At 48.6% G+C, this 25,994-nt stretch overlaps 1 protein-coding gene across 1 annotated transcript; it reads right to left on the reverse strand.

Moving 5' to 3' along the window:
• Window positions 1–2,222: 2,222 nt before the first annotated feature.
• On the reverse strand, window positions 2,223–25,901 carry CCDC40 (coiled-coil domain 40 molecular ruler complex subunit). Its single transcript, XM_075278217.1, has 19 exons — window positions 25,860–25,901; window positions 25,550–25,607; window positions 23,055–23,151; window positions 20,909–20,985; window positions 20,605–20,688; window positions 19,485–19,704; window positions 16,073–16,230; window positions 14,435–14,557; window positions 14,226–14,347; window positions 12,747–12,990; window positions 11,556–11,738; window positions 11,221–11,466; window positions 8,597–8,810; window positions 6,830–6,999; window positions 6,659–6,750; window positions 4,290–4,410; window positions 3,621–3,809; window positions 3,137–3,295; window positions 2,223–2,555 (listed from the first exon to the last, which is right to left on the reverse strand). The coding sequence occupies exons 1-19, from the start codon at window positions 25,874–25,876 to the stop codon at window positions 2,292–2,294; spliced, it is 2,838 nt and encodes a 945-aa protein (XP_075134318.1). The 5' UTR covers window positions 25,877–25,901; the 3' UTR covers window positions 2,223–2,291.
• Between the last annotated feature and the right edge of the window lie 93 nt (window positions 25,902–25,994).

The following is a 25,994-nucleotide window of genomic DNA, read 5'->3' on the forward strand; positions in this document are numbered from 1 at the left end:
AGATGTGAACCAGGCCTTTAGGGACAGGATCAGGGAGTAGTGACCAGCGACGATCCAGTAAGTATAGGAACCGAAATCAGAGATGACTACTACCACATGTACAGTGTTGGCCAAAGGTATTGTCCCCCCTGCAATTCTGTCAGATAATCCTCGGTGTCCCCCAGAAAATGATTACAAGCACAAACTCTTTGGTATTAATATCTTCATTTATTTTGCTTGCAATGAAAAAACACAAAAGAGAATGAAAAAAAAGTCACATCATTGATAATTTTACACAAAACTCCAAAACTGGGCTGGACAGAAGTATTGGCGCCCTCAGCCTAATACTTGGTAGCACAACCTTTAGACACAATAACTGCGCACAACCGCTTCCGGTAACCAGCAATGAGTTTCTTACAAGGCTCTGCTGGAATCTTAGACCATTCTTCTTTGGCTCCTGCTCCAGGTCCCCCCTGAGATGTGAAGGGGGCCTTCTCCAAACTGCCACCAAGAGATCTCTCCTCCTCCCCCACAGGTGTTCTATGGGGTTCAGGGCTGGACTCATTGCTGCCACTTTACAAGTCTCCAGTGCTTTCTCTCACCACCATTTTCTAGTGCTGACCTGAAGTGTGTTTTGGGTCATTGTCCTGCTGGAAGAGCCCTGACCTCTGAGGGAGACCCGGCTTTCTCACACTGGGCCCTACATGATGCTGCACAATGTGTTGGTCGTCTTCAGACTTCATAATGCCATGCACACGGTCAAGCAGTCCAGTGCCAGAGGCAGCAAAGCAACCCCAAACCATCAGGGACCTCCGCCATGTCTGACTGTAGGGGGCGTCTTCTTTTCTTTGAAGGCCTCTTTTTTTTCCTGTAAACTCTATGTTGAGGCCTTTTCCTACTTTTGTCTCCTCTGACCAGAGAACATTCTTCCAGAACGGTTTTGGCTTTCTCAGGTAAGTTTTGGCAAACTCCAGCCTGGCTTTTTTATGTCTCTGGGTAAGAAGTGGGGTCTTCCTGGGTCTCCTACCATACAGTCCCTTCTCATTCAGACGCTGACGCTGGATAGTACGGGGTGACACTGTTGTACCCTCGGACTGCAGGGCAGCTTGGACTTGTTTGGATGTTAGTCGAGGTTCTTTATCCGCCATCCGCACAATCTTGTGTTGAAATCTCTCGGCAATGTTTCTTTTCCGTCCACATCTAGGAAGGTTAGCCACAGGGCCATGGGCTTTACACTTCTTGATGACACTGCGCACGGTAGACACAGGAACATTCAGGTCTTTGGAGATGGACTTGTAGCCTTGAGATTGCTCATGCTTCCTCACAATTTTGCTTCTCGAGTCCTCAGACAGTTCTTTGGTCTTCTTTCTTTTCTCCATGCTCAATGTGGTCACACAAGGACACAGGACAGAGGTGGAGTCAACTTTAATCCATTTCAACTGGCTGCAAGTGTGATTTCGTTATTGCCACCACCTGTTAGGTGCCTCAGGTAAGTAACAGGTGCTGTTAATTACACAAATTAGAGAAGCATCACCTGATTTTTCAAACAGTGCCAATACTTTTGTCCACCCCCTTTTTTATGTTTGCTGTGGAATTATATCCAATTTGGCTTTTTGACAATTCTTTTTGTGGTTTTCCATTGAAGACAAATTAAATGAAGATAATACCAAAGAATTTGTGATTGCAATCATTTTCTGGAAGAAACTGAGTATTATCTGACAGAATTGCAGGGGTGCCAATACTTTTGGCCAACACGGTATGTTTTTTAACCCATTGTAAGCCATTTAAAAAAACAAAACAAAACTGTTTCCAACCATGAAACCCTTTAAAAATGTTCACCATGTGATGAGATCCAGGATCTGACCCTCGAGTCTGCTCCGCTTCCTCTCACCACTACTGACCTACATTACGTGGCCTGGCCGCCCCATAATATAGGTAACAACACACATCGAGGAGGCGGAGGGACTCAGGTGTTGGTTCTGATCATGTGACCCCAGCGCAGAACCTGTGGCTTGTCCATGATAGAACCCACTGGAGGTACGTATGGAAACACTCCTTGAAGAGCCTCTTAAAGGGCTATTCCAATAACCACACACTCTATCCCATTCATTAAACAGATAACATGGCAGACTGTGCGCTCTCTCACCACTTAGTAAGGTCAATCCAAACAGACCTCAATATTCTATACAGATATGTAATATAGCGGACGGTATGATGGACAGCATGGGAAGGGTTTGTCTTTTATTGTACATAGACTTTAATTATCAGCATATTTAGGCCACATTCTTAAACATACTAGAAGGGGTTAAGAGTCACGGCGCTCTCTCGGTCGCGCTCTCCTGGGTTTCCAGCCTGGTGTCCAGGGCGAGGCTTATGTTATGGAGGACGCTCTGATACTGCGGATACTCCTGCTGGATCTGGTGGATGATGGTGCTGACCGTGTGCACGCGCGCCTCCTGCTTCTGCTGCTCGGCTTCCAATGATTGCGGGCTGCTGAAAACCGGGACGTATTTACCTTCCTTCACCGCCTGCAAATGCTTCAAGCGAGTCTGAAAGGCCACGATCTGTGACAGGTTCTGGATGGGAAACAGGGAAAGAATGTAAGGACTTCATCAGGACACCTGAGACCTCCACTGATCAGCTGGTTGAAGAGGTCGCAGCATTCTGCCTTATCACTGAATACCAAGCACAGCGCCATACATTGTTTAGTGGCTGTGCTTGGTATTGCAGGTCCCCTGAATGGAACTTAGCTGCTGCTGTACCATGTGACCAATAAATGTGATATCATTGACACAGGGAAGAGGCTAAGGGTGCCTTCACACGGCGTAGCACGCCGCTCCTTTAGACACGTATACACGTGTCCGAGTGCGGTGCTTCAAAATGCCAATATACGTGCGCTACCAATTGAAATAAATCGGAGGCTTTTTTACCTATTGATTTCAATGGGTAGCGCGCGTATATCGGCACCCATTTAAATTAACGGGCTCTGTTTTGAAGCGCTGCGCTCGGACACGTGTATACGTGTCTAAAGGAGCGGCGCGCTACACCGTGTGAAGGCACCCTAAGGCGAACAGCTACGGGATGGGACATCAAACAGTAAGATCCAGAGACTCCCTTTTAAAGCGCCATGTATAATATAAGCATAATATGAAGTTACCTGACGCTTCTTCTCTTGTAGTTGCTCGATATCACTTTCCATGGAGCTGGCGTCTATCTTTAGGGTGGAGATACGATGCTGCTTTTCGGAAATGTCTGAGCTGAGCGTCTTCTGAGAGTCTTCTAGATGTGAGATGGCCTGGTTACATTCATCTGTATTCTATGCAATACAAAGACATACAAAGTGTAATCAGCGGAGTGAATGGGATCAGACTGGAGATCCGTGCACACAAGGCGCCAAGTCCTACCCTGATAAGTCAGGAGGACAGATCTCCTTCGTGCTCCTCTGATGCACACAGTGCTTTCTGTATGAATGGGAGGTCACGATGGAAGTATAATAGACCCTCAATCTGTCCCCATAGAGTCTACATTGCCTCGACTCCCATCTACACTGTGACTTTGACCTGTTCATACAGGTAACACCCCATAAAGCCGCCGTAACCCATTTTTGCACTCACACTTTGCGCACCCTTAGAATGTCTTACCATTAGGATTTCCTTGATTTTCTTTCTTAGCTCTTGTAGTTTACTCTGGAAATCAGTCGCGCTCAGGTTCTTTTTGTCCTTCTCACTTTGGTTTTTACCCCGCATCATGATGGTTTCCCTTCTAGAAACAACAGCTTCCATGTCGCGGATCATTTTCTCCTGCTGCTTCATCAGTTGTGCGTATCGGACCTGCAGGCACAAGTAGAATGATCAGAAGTCTTGGGACTTGTCTTTACTTCCTTTCTATAGTCCCTTGTACACCCTCCTATTCTCAATATAATATAGCAGAGATATATTTCATAATCTTATGCTGGGTAAGGAACATGCAAATAAGACCTCATTGGACAGAATCAGTCTCCTTCCCCCCCTGGTAGTCGACAATATAGACCCTATACTGGCTTTGTCAATTCCCTGACCAGCATGGCAGAAAGTGATTCCTATTGGCTGCTATGCAGAGACCTGACTATGGGAAGTATGAGCATGTGCATCCACCAGCACTCAGCTCAATAGGTGGACATACAAGGTTCTATACATTTTGAACACCATATGGCGCCATACTATGTTAGTGAACATCATAATATAACTAGAAAACATTGATTATATTTTTAGGATCTGTCCAATGAATCTGAAATTGTCTTGATAAATCAGCCCCGTAGACCTCCTGCTTACCTCCATGCGGTGGATCTCTGCTTTCATGGCTCGAATCTCTCCTTGGCCAGTTTCGGAGTCCACCGCATTACGCATCTCCTTCGCCAGTTGAATTTTCTTTTCCCAAAGCATGATTTGATGTCTGACAAGAGGTACATAATACAAAGGAGCAGACATATTAACTATAGCACTTCTTCGGACTCTTAACACCTAGACTTAAAGGGGTATTGGGCTCCATGTGTGTGACCCACATAGATGCATTATACTCTGATGGCCCATTATACCCACCCATGTATTATCATGGACAGGGTAAGGTGCCCTGCGCTCCTCTGTCACTCTCTACCTGGTGCCCGGCGCTCCTCTGTCACTCTCTACCTGGTGCCCCGCGCTCCTCTGTCACTCTCTACCTGGTGCCCCGCGCTCCTCTGTCACTCTCTACCTGGTGCCCGGCGCTCCTCTGTCACTCTCTACCTGGAGCCCCGCGCTCCTCTGTCACTCTCTACCTGGTGCCCGGCGCTCCTCTGTCACTCTCTACCTGGTGCCCTACACTCCTCTGTCACTCTCTAGCTGGTGCCCGGCGCTCCTCTGTCACTCTCTACCTGGTGCCCCGCGCTCCTCTGTCACTCTCTACCTGGTGCCCTGCACTCCTTTGTCACTCTCTACCTGGTGCCCCGCACTCCTCTGTCACTCTCTACCTGGAGCCCCGCGCTCCTCTGTCACTCTCTGCCTAGTGCCCCGCGCTCCTCTGTCACTCTCTACCTGGTGCCCCGCGCTCCTCTGTCACTCTCTACCTGGTGCCCCGCGTTCCTCTGTCACTCTCTACCTGGTGCCCCGCGCTCCTCTGTCACTCTCTACCTGGTGCCCCGCGCTCCTCTGTCACTCTCTACCTTCATGCCTGGTGTTCTTTTCCTGCCGCTCTCTTGCTCAGGGTCTCTGTGCCCACTATGTTGTTCCCTACCATGATCCTACTACTGAAGTTGCCCCAGGTATGCGCTGACTCAGCACACACATGGGGCACTCCCTCCCAAACTAATGCCCATTGGTCTTGGTCTTCTTATGGACCATTAGCCCCACCTTTTAGTGTATAAGCAATAAGGTAATAAGGTCCGGGCATTTTCTGACACCGGGATGTCTAATATGTTTTATGTATTTTTACGTGTTATAGAAGGGGGATTTGAATTTTAACATTTATTTTAAACATATATTTTTTAAAGTTCCGTCATCTGCTGTATGATCATGACATATGTCAGGAAAAATTGAATTAGACAATTCTGTTAAACAAACAGAATTGTCGGAAACCTTCGGGGTGAATGAACTGCCCAGCCCCAATCTCTGCCCGCCTATCACAGCGTCTCAGCTCCAACTGCCTTGACCTCATCCTGTGTGCTCCTCCCGCCCTGACCTCATCCTGTCTGCTCCTCCCACCCTGACCTCGTCCTGTCTGCTCGGCCTGCCCTGACCTCGTCCTGTCTGCTCCGCCTGCCCTGACCTCATCCTGTCTGCTTCGCCTGCTCTGACCTCTTCCTGTCTGCTCCACCTGCCCTGACCTCGTCCTGTCTTCTCGGCCCGCCCTGACCTTGTCCTGTCTGCTCCGCCCACCCTGACTTCGTCCTGTCTGCTCTGCCCGCCCTGACCTCGTCCTGTCTGCTCTGCCTGCCCTGACCTCGTCCTGTCTGCTGTGCCCGCCCTGACCTCGTCCTGTCTGCTCCGCCTGCCCTGACCTCATCCTGCCTGCTCCGCCCACCCTGACCTCGTCCTGTCTGCTCCGCCTGCCCTGACCTCATCCTGTCTGCTGTGCCCGCCCTGACCTCATCCTGTCTGCTCTGCCTTCCCTGACCTCATCCTGTCTGCTCTGCCTTCCCTGACGTCGTCCTGTCTGCTCCACCCGCCCTGACCTCGTCCTGTCTGCTCTGCCTGCCCTGACCTCATCCTCTCTGCTTCGCCTGCCCTGACCTCTTCCTGTCTGCTCTGCCTGCCCTGACCTCATCCTGTCTGCTCTGCCTGCCCTGACCTCATCCTGTCTGCTTCGCCTGCCCTGACCTCGTCCTGTCTTCTCAGCTCACTCTGACCTTGTCCTGTCTGCTCCACCTGCCCTGACCTCGTACTGTCTGCTTCGCCTGCCCTGACCTCGTCCTGTCTGCTTCGCCTGCCCTGACCTCATCCTGTCTGCTCTGCCTGCCCTGACCTCATCCTGTCTGCTCTGCCTGCCCTGACCTCATCCTGTCTGCTTCACCTGTCCTGACTTTTGCCCGTCTGACTATGACAGATGCCGGAGTCTCCACTTACTAATGAATGCTACCTCCAGATTTTTACAGCTTAAATAGATATTTCTTAAAGCCTACGTTCAGTATACAAAACCGCTGGGGTATAGGACCAGTATTCACACTCACTCAGTTTCCACCAGGCTATGTACAAGTCTTTCTTTCTCCTCCTGTACGTTTTCCAGATTCTCTTGCATTTCTATTGACTCTTTTTCTGCCTCCTAAAAATACAAGTGGGAGATTTAGGCCTCCATTCTGCACCTTACCCTGGCAGCATACTGTAGGTCTACTGGTACTGACCCGAAGTGATCGCACAAAGTCGCTCTCCATCAGCTGGTTGTGCTGCAGTAACTGTTCCTTAGAGCTTGACTTTTTGCTTAGGAGCATATTCAGACGCAGCATGTCGTTCTTCAGGTTCTTCATGTGATGTTCAATATCCTTTTGCTCGTTTTTCTCTTGTTCTATGTCATCTGCCGAGTAATATAATGTTAGTCACCGAGATCCATCTTATGGCAGATCACTAAAACGTCTAGTCTGATGTTAAGGATCTCTGCAGATCATAAGAAAGGAGAAGCAGCACTGATTTACCTGCACAGCGGCACTCCGGCCAAGATGGTTGTGCCAGGAACTGTAGTAAAGTTCAAGTGAATGGCACCGGCTGCAGCTACTATATAAATGGGTAAACAGGAGCACTGGCGTGTAGGGAACAATTGTGATGGGGGTCCCTACTGTACATGCTGTGTATGTTCCCATAGTCAGATCCTAAGACAGTGTTTGAAGACTGCAGCTGCAGTACTTCTGTCTGTCTGAAGAGGGCAGTATATACATTATAGACATGTGTTTCCTGTACCTTATACAGCAGAATTGCACAGAGATCACTTACATCAGTCCCTGACAGCTTAATCTCTTTATCTCATGAAGGAAGTCAAATAATGTATCAGCAAGTTTGTGGGGGAAATGGGAGCAGTAGAGAACACTGTGGAGGGTGCAAGAAATATCAGCCACAATCTGGCCTTGTCTGTATTTTAACCCAGGACGCAAGTGTTGCAGGGCGACACAATCTACAACCGCGGTAACATAGTGGCTCAGTGGTTAGCACTGTAGCCTTGTAGCGCTGGATTCCTGGGTTCGAATCCCCCGCCAGGAACATCTGCAAGGAGTTTGTATGTTCTCCCCGTGTTTGCGTGGATTTCCTCGCATTCTACAAAGACATACTGATAGGGAAAAAAATGTACATTGTGATCCCTATATGGGGCTCACAATCTACATTACAAAAAAAACAATCTACAGCCATACTGTCCACAACCTACCGCCATACTGACCTCCTGCAGTAACTGTCCAAGAGGAGTATTTAAGGACCTAAAGTTTCCCTCCAATTCCCCAGCCTAATGTGACACTGGGCAAGAGGGGTCAGCAATCTTCGTCACTCCAGCTGCTATGAAACTACAACTCCCAACATGCTCCATTCCCTTCCATGGGAGTTCCAAGAATAGTAAAGCAAGTGTGCATGCTGGGAGTTGTAGTTTCTGAGAGCTGGAGTGCTGAAGGTTCCCTACCCCTGCTCTAGTACATGGTGGCCGGAGAGCCCCATACATGGACCCTATTAATAATTACTATCCTGGCATCACATGGTTATGGTGTGTACTCGTCCCTGCACATCTGACAGGAGAATGGATAACTATAAGACCGCTGCTTTTCCTTTCACCTTTCATACACATGCACACTGGAATCAGCTGGGTGTGCATGTGTTCTTACTATGGACAGGAGCAGAAGCTAGTGGGGGCCTATATCCCATGAGAACAAAAGGATTGGCCATTTTGACATTCAGAAAGCCCAAACCTATACTTGTGCCGACACTGGCTGCCGTGGTCATGTGGTAGGACCCACTGGAGCACCCAGCAATGTATCAGGTATAGGTTCTTCTTTTATTTTATACCATTCTCTGGCCAAATCTTTTGGGATCTCAGAAGACCCTTTTATACCTATGTATAAGAAGGAGGCACCGTGTCGGCTCCTGGCCATTATAGTTAAGCCTCTGGCTACACAGCGTTGTTAGCGGCCACTCACTTTCTGTCCGGACCTTTCTCTGTTGCAGGATAGTCAGCTCCTTCTTTAGCATCTCCACGGCTGCGGCCTGCTCCTCTCTCTGCCGGCTCAGTCGCACCATCTCCGTCTGCAGCCGCAGCCAATACTGCTGGACGGAGGCGATCTCCAGGTTACACTCCTCTATCTGCTTGGTCAAGGCAGTGACCTGGATCTCCAGAGGTCCCAGCTCCTTACCCTGAAGAAAAGCAACATGTCAGCTGGAATAGGTACTAATATAAGAAACGTCAGTCACCTGGAACCTGAAACGTGGCCAAAGACTGAAATAATACGGTTAGGGTCTATTCACGTGGTGGAAAGTGACCAGGACTTCTGCCTCAAACTCCTCTCCATTTTCTGCCCCTTTGGATTTCTGCCATGGCCTTCACTCCCAGATTAGCCTCACGCGGGCCAAGTCTCGCACCGCAGATTCTGCAGCTGAATCAGAATCCGCAGCGAGATCAGGCACAGAATTTGGTGGCAATTTTGAGATGGAATTCACCTCAAAGTCAGCGCCAAATACCTTGTGAACATACCCCGAGAGTTGTTTTCCCATCACTGACATGTATGGCGTGTCCATAGAATAGAACATAGATGTCTAATAGATGGAGAGCCCCTCTCTGGGACCCTATCCAAAAAGGGAATCAGAGACCCCAGTTCTATGGTTGTGTTGAATGAACAGATGGCTGCGCATGCGCACAGCGCTCTCTAGTCTCTATTCACTTCTATGGAGGTTCCAAAAACAGCCGAGTGTTCTATAGAAAAGAATGGAGAGGGTCAGACACGTGCCGCCTCCGCGCCAGTCACAGTGGCCATAGTTGTTGGGTCTCTGACTGACACTCTCAAGATAGCTGAAGGTCCCAAAAATACTCTTCAGTGGTATAAGCAAATTTATGAAACCAGAATCTGTGGTCACACTCGACAGCCACTAAATTTCAACTCAAAGGGGAAGTTTCATGAACACAAAAACTACCTCCATATACTCAGTAGGGAATCTGGACGCCATAGAGATAGGGATTATAAGAGCATTATATAAGAGGAAGAGAAGTGACCAGCCCAGCCACTGCTGCTAAATAGCAGAGGTGGTCTGAAGCCCAGGCAATGAGCCGTAAACATGGAGAAGACAGAATCCGCTAAAGCAATGTATTGTGGACAAAACACTTCAGGCAGCTTAAAGGGGTTTCCAGGATTTACAATTTTTCACAAAGAAGCCGAGGAAGGTGAAAAATAAAAACCATACTCATCAGTTCCCAGTGCTCCGGTGTTTCCCCCACAGCACCCCGGCAGAAATCCTCACCTCACGTGACCGCTGAGGCCAAACAGTGGCCTAAGGAAAGGACACGTGATGTCATAGGTGACCTATGTGAGCAATGTCCCGGTTCCTTTCCTTAGGCCTTAGTGGTCATGTATGGTGAGGACTTCCGGCAGACCCCGGGTGCAGCAAGACCAGACCACGGTGGGAGACACTGAAGCAACTGACATTGGTTAGTATGGGTATTGTTTTTTCTCACCTTCCCCGGCCTTCTTGCAAAGAATTCTACATCCTGGACAACCTCTTTAAAGGGATTCTATCATTAAAATCTCATTTTTTTCTTGATCACACGTAGGAATAGCCATAAGAAAGGTTATTCTTCTCCTACCTTTAGATGTCTTCTCTGCGTCACCGTTCGGTAGAAATCCTGGTTTTCATCTGTATGCAAATAAGTTCTCTCACAGCAGTGGGGGCGGTTCCCAGCGCTCAAACAGCACTGGGGGCGTCCCCAATGCTGTGAGAGAAATCTCCAGCGATGCCTCTTCTTCAGGAACGGGCTCTCTGCGCGTCTTCTTCCGTCCTGGGTTTTAATCTTCTAGGCCTTGGGCCAAGCAGACTGCGCATGCCCGTGGCCACAAGAAAAATGGCCGCTTACACAGTAATCTGTGTAAGCGGCCATTTTCTTGTAACCTGTGAGCATGCGCAGTCAGCTCTGCCCGAGGCCTGATGGCAGAGCCGACTGCACATGCGTAGAAGTTTGAACCCAGCTCAAGAAGACAACATGCAGAGTTCTCTCGCAGCATTGGGGACTCCCCAGTGCTGTTTGAGCGCTGGAGACCGCCCCCACTGCTGCAAGAGAACTCATTTGCAAACAGACGAAAACCGGGATTTCTACCGAACGGTAGTGCAGAGAAGACATCTAAAGGTAGGAGAAGAATAGCCTTTCTTAAGGCTATTCCTACGTGTGATCGAGAAAAAAATGTGATTTTAATGATAGGGTCCCTTTAAGCTACAACTTTAAATATGATCCTGGAGATGGAAATAGTAAGGATGCATTCACACTGTGTTCTGCAGTGCCCACATGTTGAATGGGCATTTCATCAAACACATCCATGTAGATATTCACTATACTCCCCAGAGGTTGAGCTGGTATATATTCCTGTATGGAGTTGTACAGTTTGTCGCACTCTTCCCTATAGAAGGATGCGGTACACTATACTGTGTGTTCTACGTTTTATTTTTACAATAGAAATCTATAGGTATAGGCTTACAGTGGTGTCCATTGCAGGAACACGTCAGGAAATTTTCCTAACATGTACCTCCAATGATATTTCTGCAGTCTAGTAACTGGCCTTACCCCAATTTCCGCGAGTGTGGTCTCAATCTGCTTGCTGTATAAGTTGATGCTGGCTTGCTTCCTCTCGATGGCTATAGTCCGCTTTGCGATTTCGCTCTGGCTGCGCGAGATCAGCTCATTGGTGGCCTCAATCTTTTTCTCCAGCTCGGCCGCCGTCCTCTGCAGCGCCTGGATCCGCGACAAGCTGTGGTTGAGTTCCAGCTGTACCTGAGCGCTCTCGTTCTCTACCTTGGTGTAGTCGATCTCCTATAAGAGACAACATGGATGGATATGAGAACTGATGTGCGCTCCGTCCATAGTGGACACGTATCTGGCTGCTCGGCGCCTTTATGTACCAATTCGAGCTTTCTCCTCTGCAGTTTCTCGGTCAGCAGCGATGAATATTTGGCCGCTTTGTCAGACGTCATTTTTTCTTGAAGCTTTTCCAATATCTGACTTTCCAGGTTACCTTTCATTTGGGATTCCTTCTCGATTTGCTTCCGCAGAGAGTTCAGCTCGCTCCAACGTCCTGCTCTTTCCTAAAGTGAAGCAAGAAAGTGCAGAGAGATGTATTACATTATTGCCTGTTTTCTGGGCATATCAGTAGCGGTCCGACACCCAGGACCCCACATATCAGGTGCTTACTTATCTGCTTCCCCTTCACAGGCCATTTGATGCCACTTTCATTGGTCACATGGCCTGCTCACATCTCAGTCCCATTCAAGTGAATGGGGCTGAGCTGTGATGACAAGCACAAACACTCTCAATGGGTAAGAAGGAGATACTCATTGGTTTATAGGGCAGTAGAGCAGGGTTAGTGGGCTGTAGCTTCTATGGAAAAAGGGTGACAGAGTCTCTTTATAGGTTAAGAATACTAGGTTTGCTGTAACTATTGGGGAGAGGTTGGTGAGGCCCTGCTGTGACTACTGTAATGGAAGAAGGGGGGGGGGGTATGCTAATATGGAGAAATAAGGTTGCAGCAAAGTCGTAATGTCCATGTGCTCAATGGCTGTATTTAAAGGAAACATATAGGGAGTCCATGCTGTGACTAGTGAAGGGAGTAAGGGGGTGTCCTGTGAAGGAGGAGGCACTGCTGTGACTATAAAGGGTAAGTAGGAGATAATCTGATGACTACTGGGTGATGGAGGGGGGCTAGTGAGCTGGAATTGGAATAGGGGTGATACAGACACTGCAGCTCTACTGGAGAAGAACAACGGCTCTGGTGTGACTACTAGGGAAAGTCAGTGAGTCTCCGCTCTATCTACTCAAGGAAAGATGGAAGTCTTAACGGGTGATGCATCCTTGATAGATATGAGTGAGTAGTATTCGATCGAATACCTCCCCCCCATAGGTATTCGTGTACGCGGCTGAACACAAAGGGGTTAAATGCATCGAATATTCGATGCGCTTAACCCCTTGGTGTTCGGCCGCTTACACGAATACCTATAGAAGGGAGGTATTTGATCGGATACTACTTGCTCATCTCTAGTCCTTGATACATTAGTATATTAAAACCGCTCCTTGCTGCCATGTGGTAACCTACTTACCGCGGTGACCCTGTTCAGAGCTTGCTCGGTCTCCTCTAACGTCCGCATGTACGTATTGAACTCCACCCTCAGCGCTTCCTGCTTTGCCTGACACTGAGTAATCAGCTTTTTGGTCATGGCGGCATCGCTCTCTGCGCGGTTAATCATGAAGGCGAGTTTCTCGTGAGTCTCTTCTTCTTTTGTAACAGATTTCTTGTAGCCTTCTATCTCTGTCTCCAAGGAGAGAAGCTCCTGCTGGGCCAAGCTGAAAAAGCAAAAAAAATAAAAAATTATTATTATTATTATTATTATTATTATATTATTAATAGCATTGGTCAAAGTGCAACTGGCCTGCGACAAAACTTCTGATATGTCAAAGTAAAATTCTTACTCATCGCTACAATGAAAGGACAGAAGTTGTTCCTCCTCAGAGAGCGGAGTACGGACTCATGTAAAGTATATACATCGCTCACTATATACTCCGAGACCTGAACCAGCACAAAGTCAGCTAAGTACTTCTGAGGGTAAGTTCACACAGGGTTTTTTGGTCCAGAACCTGAGACGGCCAGACCAAAATACGGGCAGCCGCGACTGAATGCCGCTGCACTGCACCGGCATCCAGTCGCGCACTCTACTCTGGATTAGGGCCAATGAATGGGCCTAGTCGGGAGAAGGGAGTGTCTTCAGGCGGATGTTGCGAGGCGAATCGGCCTGAGGAATAAGCACGTCGCTTCTTTTTTCTGAGATCTGAAACAAATGGCTACCGAAAAAACACCTGACCAGTTCCCATTGATTTCAATGGGAGCCGTCTTTTTGGTCAGGATTTTGAGGCGGATACAGCCTCAAGATCCTGACTAAAAAAACCCCGTGTGAACTTACCCCACCACTTTCATTTAGCGGTTTCAGTACTCAGTGACAGGTCTGACAGGTGGCGCTGGGTTCACACCAGTGTTCGATCTCCGTTTGGAAACTGTCATGCCGAGTCCGGCCGTGAGCGCCAGTGAGCGTATTATGCGCTCCGCGGCTAAACCATTTTTTATTACACCGGACACAGAGTACTGCATGTCCGACTCTGTGTCCGGTTTAAAAAAAAATGGTTTCGCCACGGAGAGCATAAAACGCTCACCGCCGCTCACAGCCGGACACTTTTCAAGCCAATTCAAATGAATGGGATAGAAGCATGCCGGCAGCTTTCCGTCTCCTGCCTCTGTTTTGTGCAGGAAACGGAAACCTGCAGAACGGAGACCGGGCGCAGATGTGAATGAGCCCTGCCATGCATGCTACCACTATATTTATTTTGGCTCGTGTTTGTCAGTCCCATAGTGAGAAGAATGCAGTAACTATTGTTCCATGCACACAGGGCGATACAGGCCCCTTGTTTTGGTTATTGGTAGGGGTTCCCGCAGCGGACCCTACTGATCAGACCCTTATTAACCAACTCCGTGGATAAACTATCATTGCAAACCTGATACAATCCCTTAAACACTTGTCCTTACACACCTGAGAGCTTCTTGAATGGCGGCGTAGGCCTCATCCCTCCTGCTCATTCCTATCAGGCTGCTGTTCCACTGCTGCAGCAGTTGCTTCTTTTCAAGTCCTACAGCTTCGATTTCCATGTTGGCCTGTAAAGAAAGTGAACAATGCCTTCTAGATAACCCTGACTCTTCAAAAATCCCACAGAGTCTAGGTCAGGAAGCATCCATCCTAACCTCAGCTACGGCTTCTCGCGCCGCTTTCGTGTCCTCTTTTTGAGCAGAAATTTGCGCTTCATACACAGCGATCTGCTCCCTGAGTCTGTCGGCCTCCCGGGTTAGTCGATCCACAAATAAGTCCTAGGAAACAGACGCACAATGTGAAGGATAAATCTTATTATGAATTCACCTTGATGTATTATGAGCCTCATGGAGATCAAATTCACCAAAGTCCATTCCCTGTCCGAATACATATGGAGTATATTCACACAGGACAGAAATGATGCAGATTTTCCATCTTGATCTGAAGCAGGTTCATGAGGGTGAATTGAAAGATTTCTGCATGTTATACATTGCTCATGGATTTCTTGCAGATTTTCTCCATTGACTTCTAAATAGGCATCAAAACCGAATTGTCGAAGATTTTGCAGCAGAGGAATCCGTCTGTGGATTCAACTGCAGAATCGGGAGTCCAAGGCTCAGACTGACTAGCCCCATTGTGTTTGGGCATGATCAGCTCTGCCTCAGCTTTCTGCTGTGGGATCCACAGAGTCGGAATTTGGAAAAAAATCTAAGGGTAAGTTCACACGGGTATTTTGGTCAGGATTTGAAGACCGTATCCGCCTCAGAATCCTGACCAAAAGACGGCTCCCATTGAAGTCAATGGGAGCCGGTCGGTTCTTTTTTCTGGGAGCCGTTTGTTCCGGCTCCCGGAAAAAGAAGCAACATGCTCATTCTTCAGGCGGATTCGCTTTGCGACATCCACCTGAAGACACTCTCTCCTCCGGACTAGGCCCATTCATTTGGGCATAATCCAGAGCGGAGTGCAGCGCCGCACCTCCCATGAGGCGACCTGAAGCGACCGCTTCAGGCGGCGCTATGCCAGGGCCTCGGGGGGGCAGCATTTTTGCTGACCTAAGCCAGTCCAGGACAAGCTGACCTGGACTGGCTTAGCGTCACTGTGTCTGCAGCCCAACACGGGAAGCGAGCGGTGGATTGGGGCGACCCTGCTGGATGCAGCGCTGCTCCAGCAGCCGCCCCTCACACTCAGGCAGAGAGCAGGTCCTCTCCCTGCCTGTGAACGCCGCTCGCTCCGCTTGACCACGCCCCCTTTCTGTTCGTCCCCGCCCCATTTCTGCTCGCCCCGTCCCTTTCTTGTGACCCCGCCCCCTCAGCTCCGCCCCTCCTCCGTGGGGGGGGGGGGGGAGCTTTCTGTCGCCGCTTCAGGCGGCAGAAAGCCCAGGTTCACCCCTGGCGGAGTGCGTGGCTGGTTGTCGGTGCACTGCATCGGCATCCAGTTGCAGTTACCCGTATTTTGGTCCGGAACCTGAGTCGGCCTCCACCTCAGGTTCCGAACCAAAAAAAGCCCACATAAACCTTGCCTGAGGTGGAAGACCGTGTCTAATACCTCTCCATATTCCATGCTGTGAAACTAGCTTCATATAAAAAATATACATTTGATATACGTATAATTGTAACAATCTGTACAATAAAGTTAATAAAAATCCCCCCAAAAAACTAAAACAGGTTGTCACCCCCCAAAAATGTTGTGATACAATATTCATGGTGCCATAAAAAATACACCTCGTCCCACAAAAAAAAAAAAAATTCTTATAGGGCAGGGATGAAGGGGTTAAAGCCAAGACGTGGCCGCACCTGCTTCTGCTTCTCCACCTCGGCCTGGATTCTCTCGGCTTCCGTCTTCTGAACAGCGCGTTTCATCACCGAGATGTCTGAACGCACGTCGCTGGACATGTTCTCCATGTAGAATAAACGCAACGCCAAATTCTCCACCTCTGTTTGCATAGAGGAGACTGAAAGGACGAAAGTGGATCAGTGAGTAAAAGCGCTACGTTAGATGTGGAAACTAACAACAGAATGTCTCTGTAAGATCTACCTCACCAGGTCTGAGAAGAACAATAACCAGCCTCATCTTGGTGTTTTGTGTACCCAAGTATGTTCCGCCATTTCAAAGATATAAACCTTGTTAGAGTTTATATAAATTAGAGTATAATAGCCAAGTGGGCGGCAACACTGTATGACAAACAGCACACAGAGACCCCGCCCCCGAGGAATCACAGTCTTGTTACCACCTACTTGACTAGTAGACCCAAAACTGCATCAGCACTGACAGGGCTTATATCTTTGGAATGGCTGATCAGATATGGATTTACTACTTATGGCAAATCCTTAGAGATCAGCACCAATCAGTAGGACATGCAAACATGGCTGTGCCCGGTACTGCAGCTTAGTCCACTCATATGAGCAGCTCAGCACAACTACCAATCACAATTCAGAATGTGTCTGCTGACTGGCGGAAGTATTGGGCTTAGAAGGCTGAAAGACATAAGAGCTGCTATGGGGCCCAACAACTAAACATCTCCACTTATAAGGTGCAGTATGACTGATCAAAAACTGAGTATAACCCCGTCATAAATCCCAGGGCTATCCCTGCTGTGTGTATTATCCCTGTACTGTGACATCACTGTGTGTATTATCCTGTACTGTGACATCACTGTGTGTATTATCCTGTACTGTGACATCACTGTGTGCATTATCCTGTACTGTGACATCACTGTGTGTATTATCCCTGTACTGTGACATCACTGTGTGTATTATCCCTGTACTGTGACATCACTGTGTGTATTATCTCTGTACTGTGACATCACTGTGTGTATTATCCTGTACTGTGACATCACTGTGTGTATTATCCTGTACTGTGACATCACTGTGTGTATTATCCTGTACTGTGACATCACTGTGTGTATTATCCCTGTACTGTGACATCACTGTGTGTATTATCCCTGTACTGTGACATCACTGTGTGTATTATCCTGTACTGTGACATCACTGTGTGTATTATCCCTGTACTGTGACATCACTGTGTGTATTATCTCTGTACTGTGACATCACTGTGTGTATTATCCTGTACTGTGACATCACTGTGTGTATTATCCTGTACTGTGACATCACTGTGTGTATTATCCTGTACTGTGACATCACTGTGTGTATTATCCCTGTACTGTGACATCACTGTGTGTATTATCCCTGTACTGTGACATCACTGTGTGTATTATCCTGTACTGTGACATCACTGTGTGTATTATCCTGTACTGTGACATCACTGTGTGTATTATCCTGTACTGTGACATCACTGTGTGTATTATCTCTGTACTGTGACATCACTGTGTGTATTATCCTGTACTGTGACATCACTGTGTGTATTATCCTGTACTGTGACATCACTGTGTGTATTATCCTGTACTGTGACATCACTGTGTGTATTATCCTGTACTGTGACATCACTGTGTGTATTATCCTGTACTGTGACATCACTGTGTGTATTATCTCTGTACTGTGACATCACTGTGTGTATTATCCCTGTACTGTGACATCACTGTGTGTATTATCCCTGTACTGTGACATCACTGTGTGTATTATCCCTGTACTGTGACATCACTGTGTGTATTATCCTGTACTGTGACATCACTGTGTGTATTATCCCTGTACTGTGACATCACTGTGTGTATTATCCCTGTACTGTGACATCACTGTGTGTATTATCCTGTACTGTGACATCACTGTGTGTATTATCCCTGTACTGTGACATCACTGTGTGTATTATCTCTGTACTGTGACATCACTGTGTGTATTATCCTGTACTGTGACATCACTGTGTGTATTATCTCTGTACTGTGACATCGCTGTGTGTATTATCCTGTACTGTGACATCACTGTGTGTATTATCCTGTACTGTGACATCGCTGTGTGTATTATCTCTGTACTGTGACATCACTGTGTGTATTATCCCTGTACTGTGACATCACTGTGTGTATTATCCTGTACTGTGACATCACTGTGTGTATTATCCTGTACTGTGACATCACTGTGTGTATTATCCTGTACTGTGACATCACTGTGTGTATTATCTCTGTACTGTGACATCACTGTGTGTATTATCCCTGTACTGTGACATCACTGTGTGTATTATCCCTGTACTGTGACATCACTGTGTGTATTATCCTGTACTGTGACATCACTGTGTGTATTATCCCTGTACTGTGACATCACTGTGTGTATTATCTCTGTACTGTGACATCACTGTGTGTATTATCTCTGTACTGTGACATCACTGTGTGTATTATACCTGTACTGTGACATCACTGTGTGTATTATCCCTGTACTGTGACATCACTGTGTGTATTATCCCTGTACTGTGACATCACTGTGTGTATTATCCTGTACTGTGACATCACTGTGTGTATTATCCCTGTACTGTGACATCACTGTGTGTATTATCCCTGTACTGTGACATCACTGTGTGTATTATCTCTGTACTGTGACATCACTGTGTGTATTATCTCTGTACTGTGACATCACTGTGTGTATTATCCCTGTACTGTGACATCACTGTGTGTATTATCCCTGTACTGTGACATCACTGTGTGTATTATCCCTGTACTGTGACATCACTGTGTGTATTATCCCTGTACTGTGACATCACTGTGTGTATTATCTCTGTACTGTGACATCACTGTGTGTATTATCTCTGTACTGTGACATCACTGTGTGTATTATCCCTGTACTGTGACATCACTGTGTGTATTATCCCTGTACTGTGACATCACTGTGTGTATTATCTCTGTACTGTGACATCACTATGTGTATTATCTCTGTACTGTGACATCGCTGTGTGTATTATCCTGTACTGTGACATCACTGTGTGTATTATCCCTGTACTGTGACATCACTGTGTGTATTATCCCTATCCTGTGACATCACTGTGTATTATCCTGTACTGTGACATCAGTTTGTATCAACATAATCATAAAGTTTTCATGTTCTGAACTTTCTACTCAGTATTGTCATGGTGGAGAACCTTCTTATGCCATATTTTGCTATGAGACCCCCATGGTTGCTTATTGGGCCCCATCACTAACTCCCCTGATCATACGTTGGTTGCTTATTCTAATGAAAATTTTAGAAAGCCCCATGACCTGCCTACACATTGTACCGCAATATAAAGGCGTATTCTGTGAGCTATAAACCGCGTTTTCCCTAAACTCACTTTTCTTGCGCTCACTGTCTGAAGTCTGATGTGTTTTCTTGTACATATTTCGGATATTTTCCAGCTCCTCCTCCACTTGCCTACGTAAGATGGCGATCTGAGCGTGTTTATCGTGCTGCTTCTCCAGCCCCATCTGCTGACGGGCCAGCTCCTGCTGTATACCGTACAGGATCACACCCAGATCTTCACGTTCACTTTTATTTTTCTTCAGTGACGTACCCTGCGAACACAGGAGTATATAGAAACATATACAGTTAGAGGGATGAGAAATGTCCTGTTGGGGCTTGACCAGAATACAGTAAACCAGTTTGGGTTGATGCCCAATTTTAGAGCAGCCATAGTTTGTCTGTGCACATTATAGGGTAACGATGGCTGAGTCCACTGGACAAGTATCTAATGGGTTAAAGGACTGTCTCTCACCCAATGGCAGATGTCCGGGGAAAGAAGGAGCGGGCTGTTGGATGTTTTGGTTGATGTGTTAGCCTCTGCTATAAGGCCTTGTATTGTCAGGCTCTACTATAAGGTCATGTATTGTTGGCCCCTACTATAGGACTCGAATAGTTGATCTCTACTACACAGTCTAGTCATATTAATGTGACCACCGCCTACTTTTGACGTCAACGTTAAATAACCAATGGCAGAAGGCACGTGTCATACGCCATCTGGGTGCACTCATCATTGTGGAAGGCACGATGGATCAACACTAGTATGCATCTATCCTTGCGGACCATGTTCACCCCTATTTGCGAATTGTTTTTCCTCCGGATGATGGCATCTACCAGCAGGACAATGCGACGTGTCATAAAGCTCGCAGCGTACGTGAGTGTTTCAAGGAGCACCAGGATGAGTTTACCGCACTCCCTTGGCCAGCAAATTCCCCAGACTTGAACCCAATGGAGAACCTGTGGGACCACCTCAATCGGGTTGTTCGGCCCATGGATGCTCTACCGCAGCTGGCCACGGCACTGGAGTCGGCATGGCCAGTGATCATCATCGCCACATCCCCTCTCTTCCTGCACGTCTCGCAGCGGTCCGCTCTGCCAAAGGGGGTTATTCTGGATTTTGACAGGTGGTCGCATTAATGTGACTGGACTGTGTATAAGGCCATGTATACACTTACCATTTCACGCAGTTCCATGTCCAGGCTCTGTATCTGCTTGGCGAGGTAATTCTTAAGAGCAGTCTGGAATCTGATCATCAGGGGCTGCCAAAAAAATTCCAGATGTCATTATCAGCACTTACCGTACTTCATCATTTACTCTGTGTATGTATATGGAATCTGCTCAAGCTGCATCATAAAAGGACAGTCAAAGTCTGTTGTGCTTACAGGGGTTGCCTCAAAACATGGGACCCCTCACTGATCATGAGAATGGGGCCCCATGTTTGAGCCATAGATGTGCATATAGACTGTATATAGATCTTACGTGATCTGGATCCAACACCACCAGCTCTTCTTCTTCTTCTTCATCTTCTTTCTGGTCTTTCAGAGGCCCTTCTTCTTCTAGAACATGTAAAGACATAATGCGATAGTTACAGGATACGCCATTAGTACATGACTGGTGCAGGTTCCACCTCCGGGACCTCCACCTATCATCAGAACAGGGGTCTTGTTACCCCTATTTGCCGATTCAGATTTGTCACTATTCCTTACAATTCTATGGAGATGGTGCGGCCCCCTTTCTACTTAAGCCTTTAGAAGTTACAGAATAATCCATCAACCCTTCAAGTAAATCTAGCCGGCAGATAACATGTCTTAAAGTAACTCTACCAACTCCAAAGTCCCTTCTAAGCCCCTTATATACTGTTGTGGGTGGGTCAGTGATTTAGTGCACAAGCCTTTCTGGTGTCAAAGTGCAATCTTACTGCTGACAAAATCAATCTAAATATCCATATGCAAATGAGGCGTCCGCTGCACCCACGGCAACCCCCAGAGCAAGCGTATGGTTGTCCTACATGGCTTAGGCAGAAAGACCAAGGCCGGGGGCACCAAACAGCTTCTTGGCACCAAGACTGACACAAAAATATACATCACCCAGCCCTAGGTTAAGGGTCAGGGTCACCGCGGATAAGATCTCTAAACTGGTGGGCATTAGGAAACCCTAACTGTACTTCACCGGCGACAATACTACAGTATACGCAACTCGAAGCTGTATACAGATTACTGAAGGGCACTGAATCAGCTGATCGGTACAGGTCCCGGGAGTTTGATCCCCACCGTTCTAATACTGATCCACCAGTATCCATTATCGATGCATCTCAGACAACCCCTCTATGTCTGATAGCTGGGGGACCCGCACATGCCCCGCCATCGCTCTACTCAGTGAGATATGGGATATACTCATTATTATTACTTTGCAGTGCAATATAATTAAAGTTTACATTGTCGTGATTCATGCCGTAATATATTGTTCCACATCTGTCATTATACTGTTCGGCATAGAAAGAAGATTGATGTCGACAACACCCAGAAATAAACACGATGAAGAAGTGGGCGAGTGTCCAGAAGAAGTCGGTGCTTCTATATCAGAGAACAGCGAGTACAGATGATAAAGAGTCTTTAAATAGAAATCTGTAAGATAGTGAGACTGACGGGCCCTCCATGTCATGAGACACGACAGACCAGGACATATCAGCTGCGGGGGAGGGGAGGGTCATCCTTACAGTGCTAGTGACCACTGGGTCTGGGGGCCACATCATGAGACAGGATAGACCAGGACATATCAGCTGCGGGGGAGGGGAGGGTCATCCTTACAGTGCTAGCGACCACTGGGGTCTCCATGTCATGAGACACGACAGACCAGGACATATCAGCTGCAGGGGAGGAGGGGGCGATCCTTACAGTGCTAGTGACCACTGGGTCTGGGGGCCACATCATGAGACAGGATAGACCAGGACATAGGGGGTGATCCTTACAGTGCTAGTGACCACTGGGGTCTCCATATCACAAGACACGACAGACCAGGACATATCAGCTGCGGGGGAGGAGGGGGCGATCCTTACAGTGCTCGTGACCACTGGGTCTGGGGCCACATCATGAGACACGACAGACCAGGACATATCAGCTGCGGGAGAGGAGGGGGCGATCCTTACAGTTCTAGTGACCACTGGGGTCTGGGGACCACATCATGAGACTTACCAGGACATATCAGCTGCGGGGGAGGTGAGGGTCATCCTTACAGTGCTAGTGACCACTGGGGTCTCCATATCACAAGACACGACAGACCAGGACATATCAGCTGCGGGGGAGGAGGGGGTGATCCTTACAGTGCTAGTGACCACTGGGGTCTGGGGACCACATCATGAGACACGACAGACCAGGACATATCAGCTGCGGGGGAGGTGACGGCCATCCTTACAGTGCTAGTGACTAGAGATGAGCGAACACTGTTCGGATCAGCCGTTCCGAACAGCAGGCTCCCATAGAAATGAATGGAAGCGTGCCGGCTACGTCCATTCATTTCTATGGGAGCGTGCTGTTCGCAACGGCTGATCCGAACAGTGTTCGCTCATCTCTACTAGTGACCACTGGGTCTGGGGCCACATCATGAGACACGACAGTCCAGGACATACCAGCTGCAGGGGAGGAGGGGGCGTTCCTCACAGCGCTATTCACCAATGGGGTCTCCATATCATCCTCTTTTTCAGCGGCTATGTTATCCCTTTGGGTCTGTGAAAAAAACATATGACACTCTAATCAATGTACACAATTATATATAGCGGAGGCTGCTGCCAGTGCTGATCTGTGCAGGGTCCAGATGACAAATGCCCACAGATCACATAATGATGACCTACCCTGTGGCGGCGTTTATATTCACGGGGCAGCCATAATTGCTGCATTTCTGCAATATGGGGCCTCAGGAAGTAAAAATCCGAAAATGCAAATGCGAGATAACGTGTGATAATGGGCAATGTGGGAGGCGCTGGCATACCTCCCAACTTTTGAAGAACTGAAAGAGGGACAAACTGTGTGGCGTGCGTAGCGGCAAATTTAGCCCCGCCCACTTTTGTGTTGACTCCGCCCACTCGTTAATTTTTCATGTGCCCGCACACAGTATAATCCTCCTACAGTCACCCGTAAATTATATGTCCCCCCTCTATCTCTCCCCCAGTTTCATATACCCCCTTCATCTGCCCCAGATTCATGTCCCTCCATCTCTGCCCCCAGATTCATGTCCCCCTTCCATCTCTGCCCCTAGATTCATGTCCCCACATCTCTGCCCCCAGATTCATGTCCCTCCATCTCTGCCCCCAGATCCATGTCCCCCCATCTCTGCCCCCAGATTCATGTCCCTCCATCTCTGCCCCCAGATTCATGTCCCCCCCATCTCTGCCCCCAGATTCATGTCCCCCATCTCTGCCCCCAGATTCATGTCCCCCCCATCTCTGCCCCCAGATCCATGTCCCCCCATCTCTGCCCCCAGATTCATGTCCCCACATCTCTGCCCCCAGATTCATGTCCCCCATCTCTGCCCCCAGATCCATGTCCCCCCATCTCTGCCCCCAGATTCATGTCCCCACATCTCTGCCCCCAGATTCATGTCTCCACATCTCTGCCCCCAGATTCATGTCCCTCCATCTCTGCCCCCAGATTCATGTCCCCACATCTCTGCCCCCAGATTCATGTCCCCACATCTCTGCCCCCAGATTCATGTCCCCACATCTCTGCCCCCAGATTCATGTCCCCACATCTCTGCCCCCAGATTCATGTCCCTCCATCTCTGCCCCCAGATTCATGTCCCTCCATCTCTGCCCCCAGATTCATGTCCCCCCCATCTCTGCCCTCAGATTCATGTCCCTCCACCTCTGCCCCCAGATTCATGTCCCCTCCATCTCTGCCCTCAGATTCATGTCCCTCCACCTCTGCCCCCAGATTCATGTCCCCCATCTCTGCCCTCAGATTCTTGTCCCCCATCTCTGCCCCCAGATTCATGTCCCCCCATCTCTGCCCCCAGATTCATGTCCCCTCCATCTCTGCCCCCAGATTCATGTTCCCTCCACCTCTGCCCCCAGATTCATGTCCCCCATCTCTGCCCTCAGATTCTTGTCCCCCATCTCTGCCCCCAGATTCATGTCCTCTCCATTTCTGCCCCAGATTCATGTCCCCACATCTCTGCCCCCAGATTCATGTCCCTCCATCTCTGCCCCCAGATCCATGTCCCCCCATCTCTGCCCCCAGATTCATGTCCCCCCATCTCTGCCCCCAGATTCATGTCCCTCCATCTCTGCCCCCAGATTCATGTCCCCCCCATCTCTGCCCCCAGATTCATGTCCCCCATCTCTGCCCCCAGATTCATGTCCCCCCCATCTCTGCCCCCAGATCCATGTCCCCCCATCTCTGCCCCCAGATTCATGTCCCCACATCTCTGCCCCCAGATTCATGTCCTCTCCATGTCTGCCCCCAGTGTCATGCCGTCCTCTCCTTCCCCAGATTCACGTTCCACCTCCACATTAAACTTACCTTCTCCTCCGCTCCCTCGCCGCTCTCTGCCCGCCTCTCTCCCTGACACATGCGGCTGAAGCGAGGAGCTGACCTGTGTCAGCTCCTCGCTTCGCCGCTGCCGCCGGCTCCTGGCTTGTACATCGCGTCTACAAGCCAGGAGCCGGCGGCAGCAGTGAAGCGAGGAGCTGACACAGGTCAGCTCCTCGCTTCAGCCGCGTGTGTCAGGGAGAGAGGCGGGCAGCGGCGGAGCGAGGAGCTGACCTGTGTCAGCTCCTTGCTTCAGCCGCATATGTGTTCAACTCAGATCTGCGTCCTCTGGACGCAGATCTGAGTTGAAATTGGGACATACCTCCCTCCAACCGGGACCGCGGGACATGTCACCCAAATCTTGACTGTCCCGCGGAAATCGGGACGGTTGGGAGGTATGCGCTGGTGCACCAAACAGCTCATTTACAAGACTGCAATGTAACGGACACGATCATGTGCAGCCTGCGGGTCAGTGATGACAGCCGGATTGGTATTGGGGTGTCATCCATGTTTTTCACTGAGCCCTCCATTGTATGGGGACCACCCTGTAATACATACAGTTACAGAGTCTTCTCCCCCTTAGCTGTAGGGTCTCTACCTCCTCAGACGTGTCCTGGACATCCTGCTCCGGCTCACAGACATCTTCTGCTTCAGACCTAGGACATAAAGGGATAGAACACACTATGAATAAAACTGGGGCTTATACATATATTATATACTGTGTGTGTATATATGAGACACAGTATTTGATATGACAGAAGACAGTTGTGGCTATAAGTCGTACAGGCGGACTCTGCAACTATCACATGTTATAGGTCACTCTGGTCGCCCCTGGTTACCACCACCACCCCTCGGTGCAGATCGCACAATAATCGCACAGTCTGTATAATGCGGTACCGCAGACTCACCTCCCCGCTCCAGACATCTTAGTCTTTCTGTTGCTAAGCAACACTGTCAACTTCCGGGAGAGGCGTGTCCTCCGCAGACTGTACCACTCTCAGGCAGGGGTGGGGATGCTGTGACTCGGGATAGTTGTTGTCTGT

Source organism: Leptodactylus fuscus, chromosome 6 (assembly GCF_031893055.1).
Source record: "Leptodactylus fuscus isolate aLepFus1 chromosome 6, aLepFus1.hap2, whole genome shotgun sequence".
Taxonomy (NCBI): domain Eukaryota; kingdom Metazoa; phylum Chordata; class Amphibia; order Anura; family Leptodactylidae; genus Leptodactylus; species Leptodactylus fuscus.

Excerpts from the sequence above, each read along its gene's own strand:
- CCDC40 (XM_075278217.1), bottom strand. Across the intron at positions 23,152-25,549 it reads TCCAGGACACGTCTGAGGAG|ACCCAAAGGGATAACATAGC; the intron begins GTAGAGACCCTA and ends TTTTTTTCACAG. Across the intron at positions 6,751-6,829 it reads ACTTTGTGCGATCACTTCGG|GAGGCAGAAAAAGAGTCAAT; the intron begins GTCAGTACCAGT and ends TTGTATTTTTAG.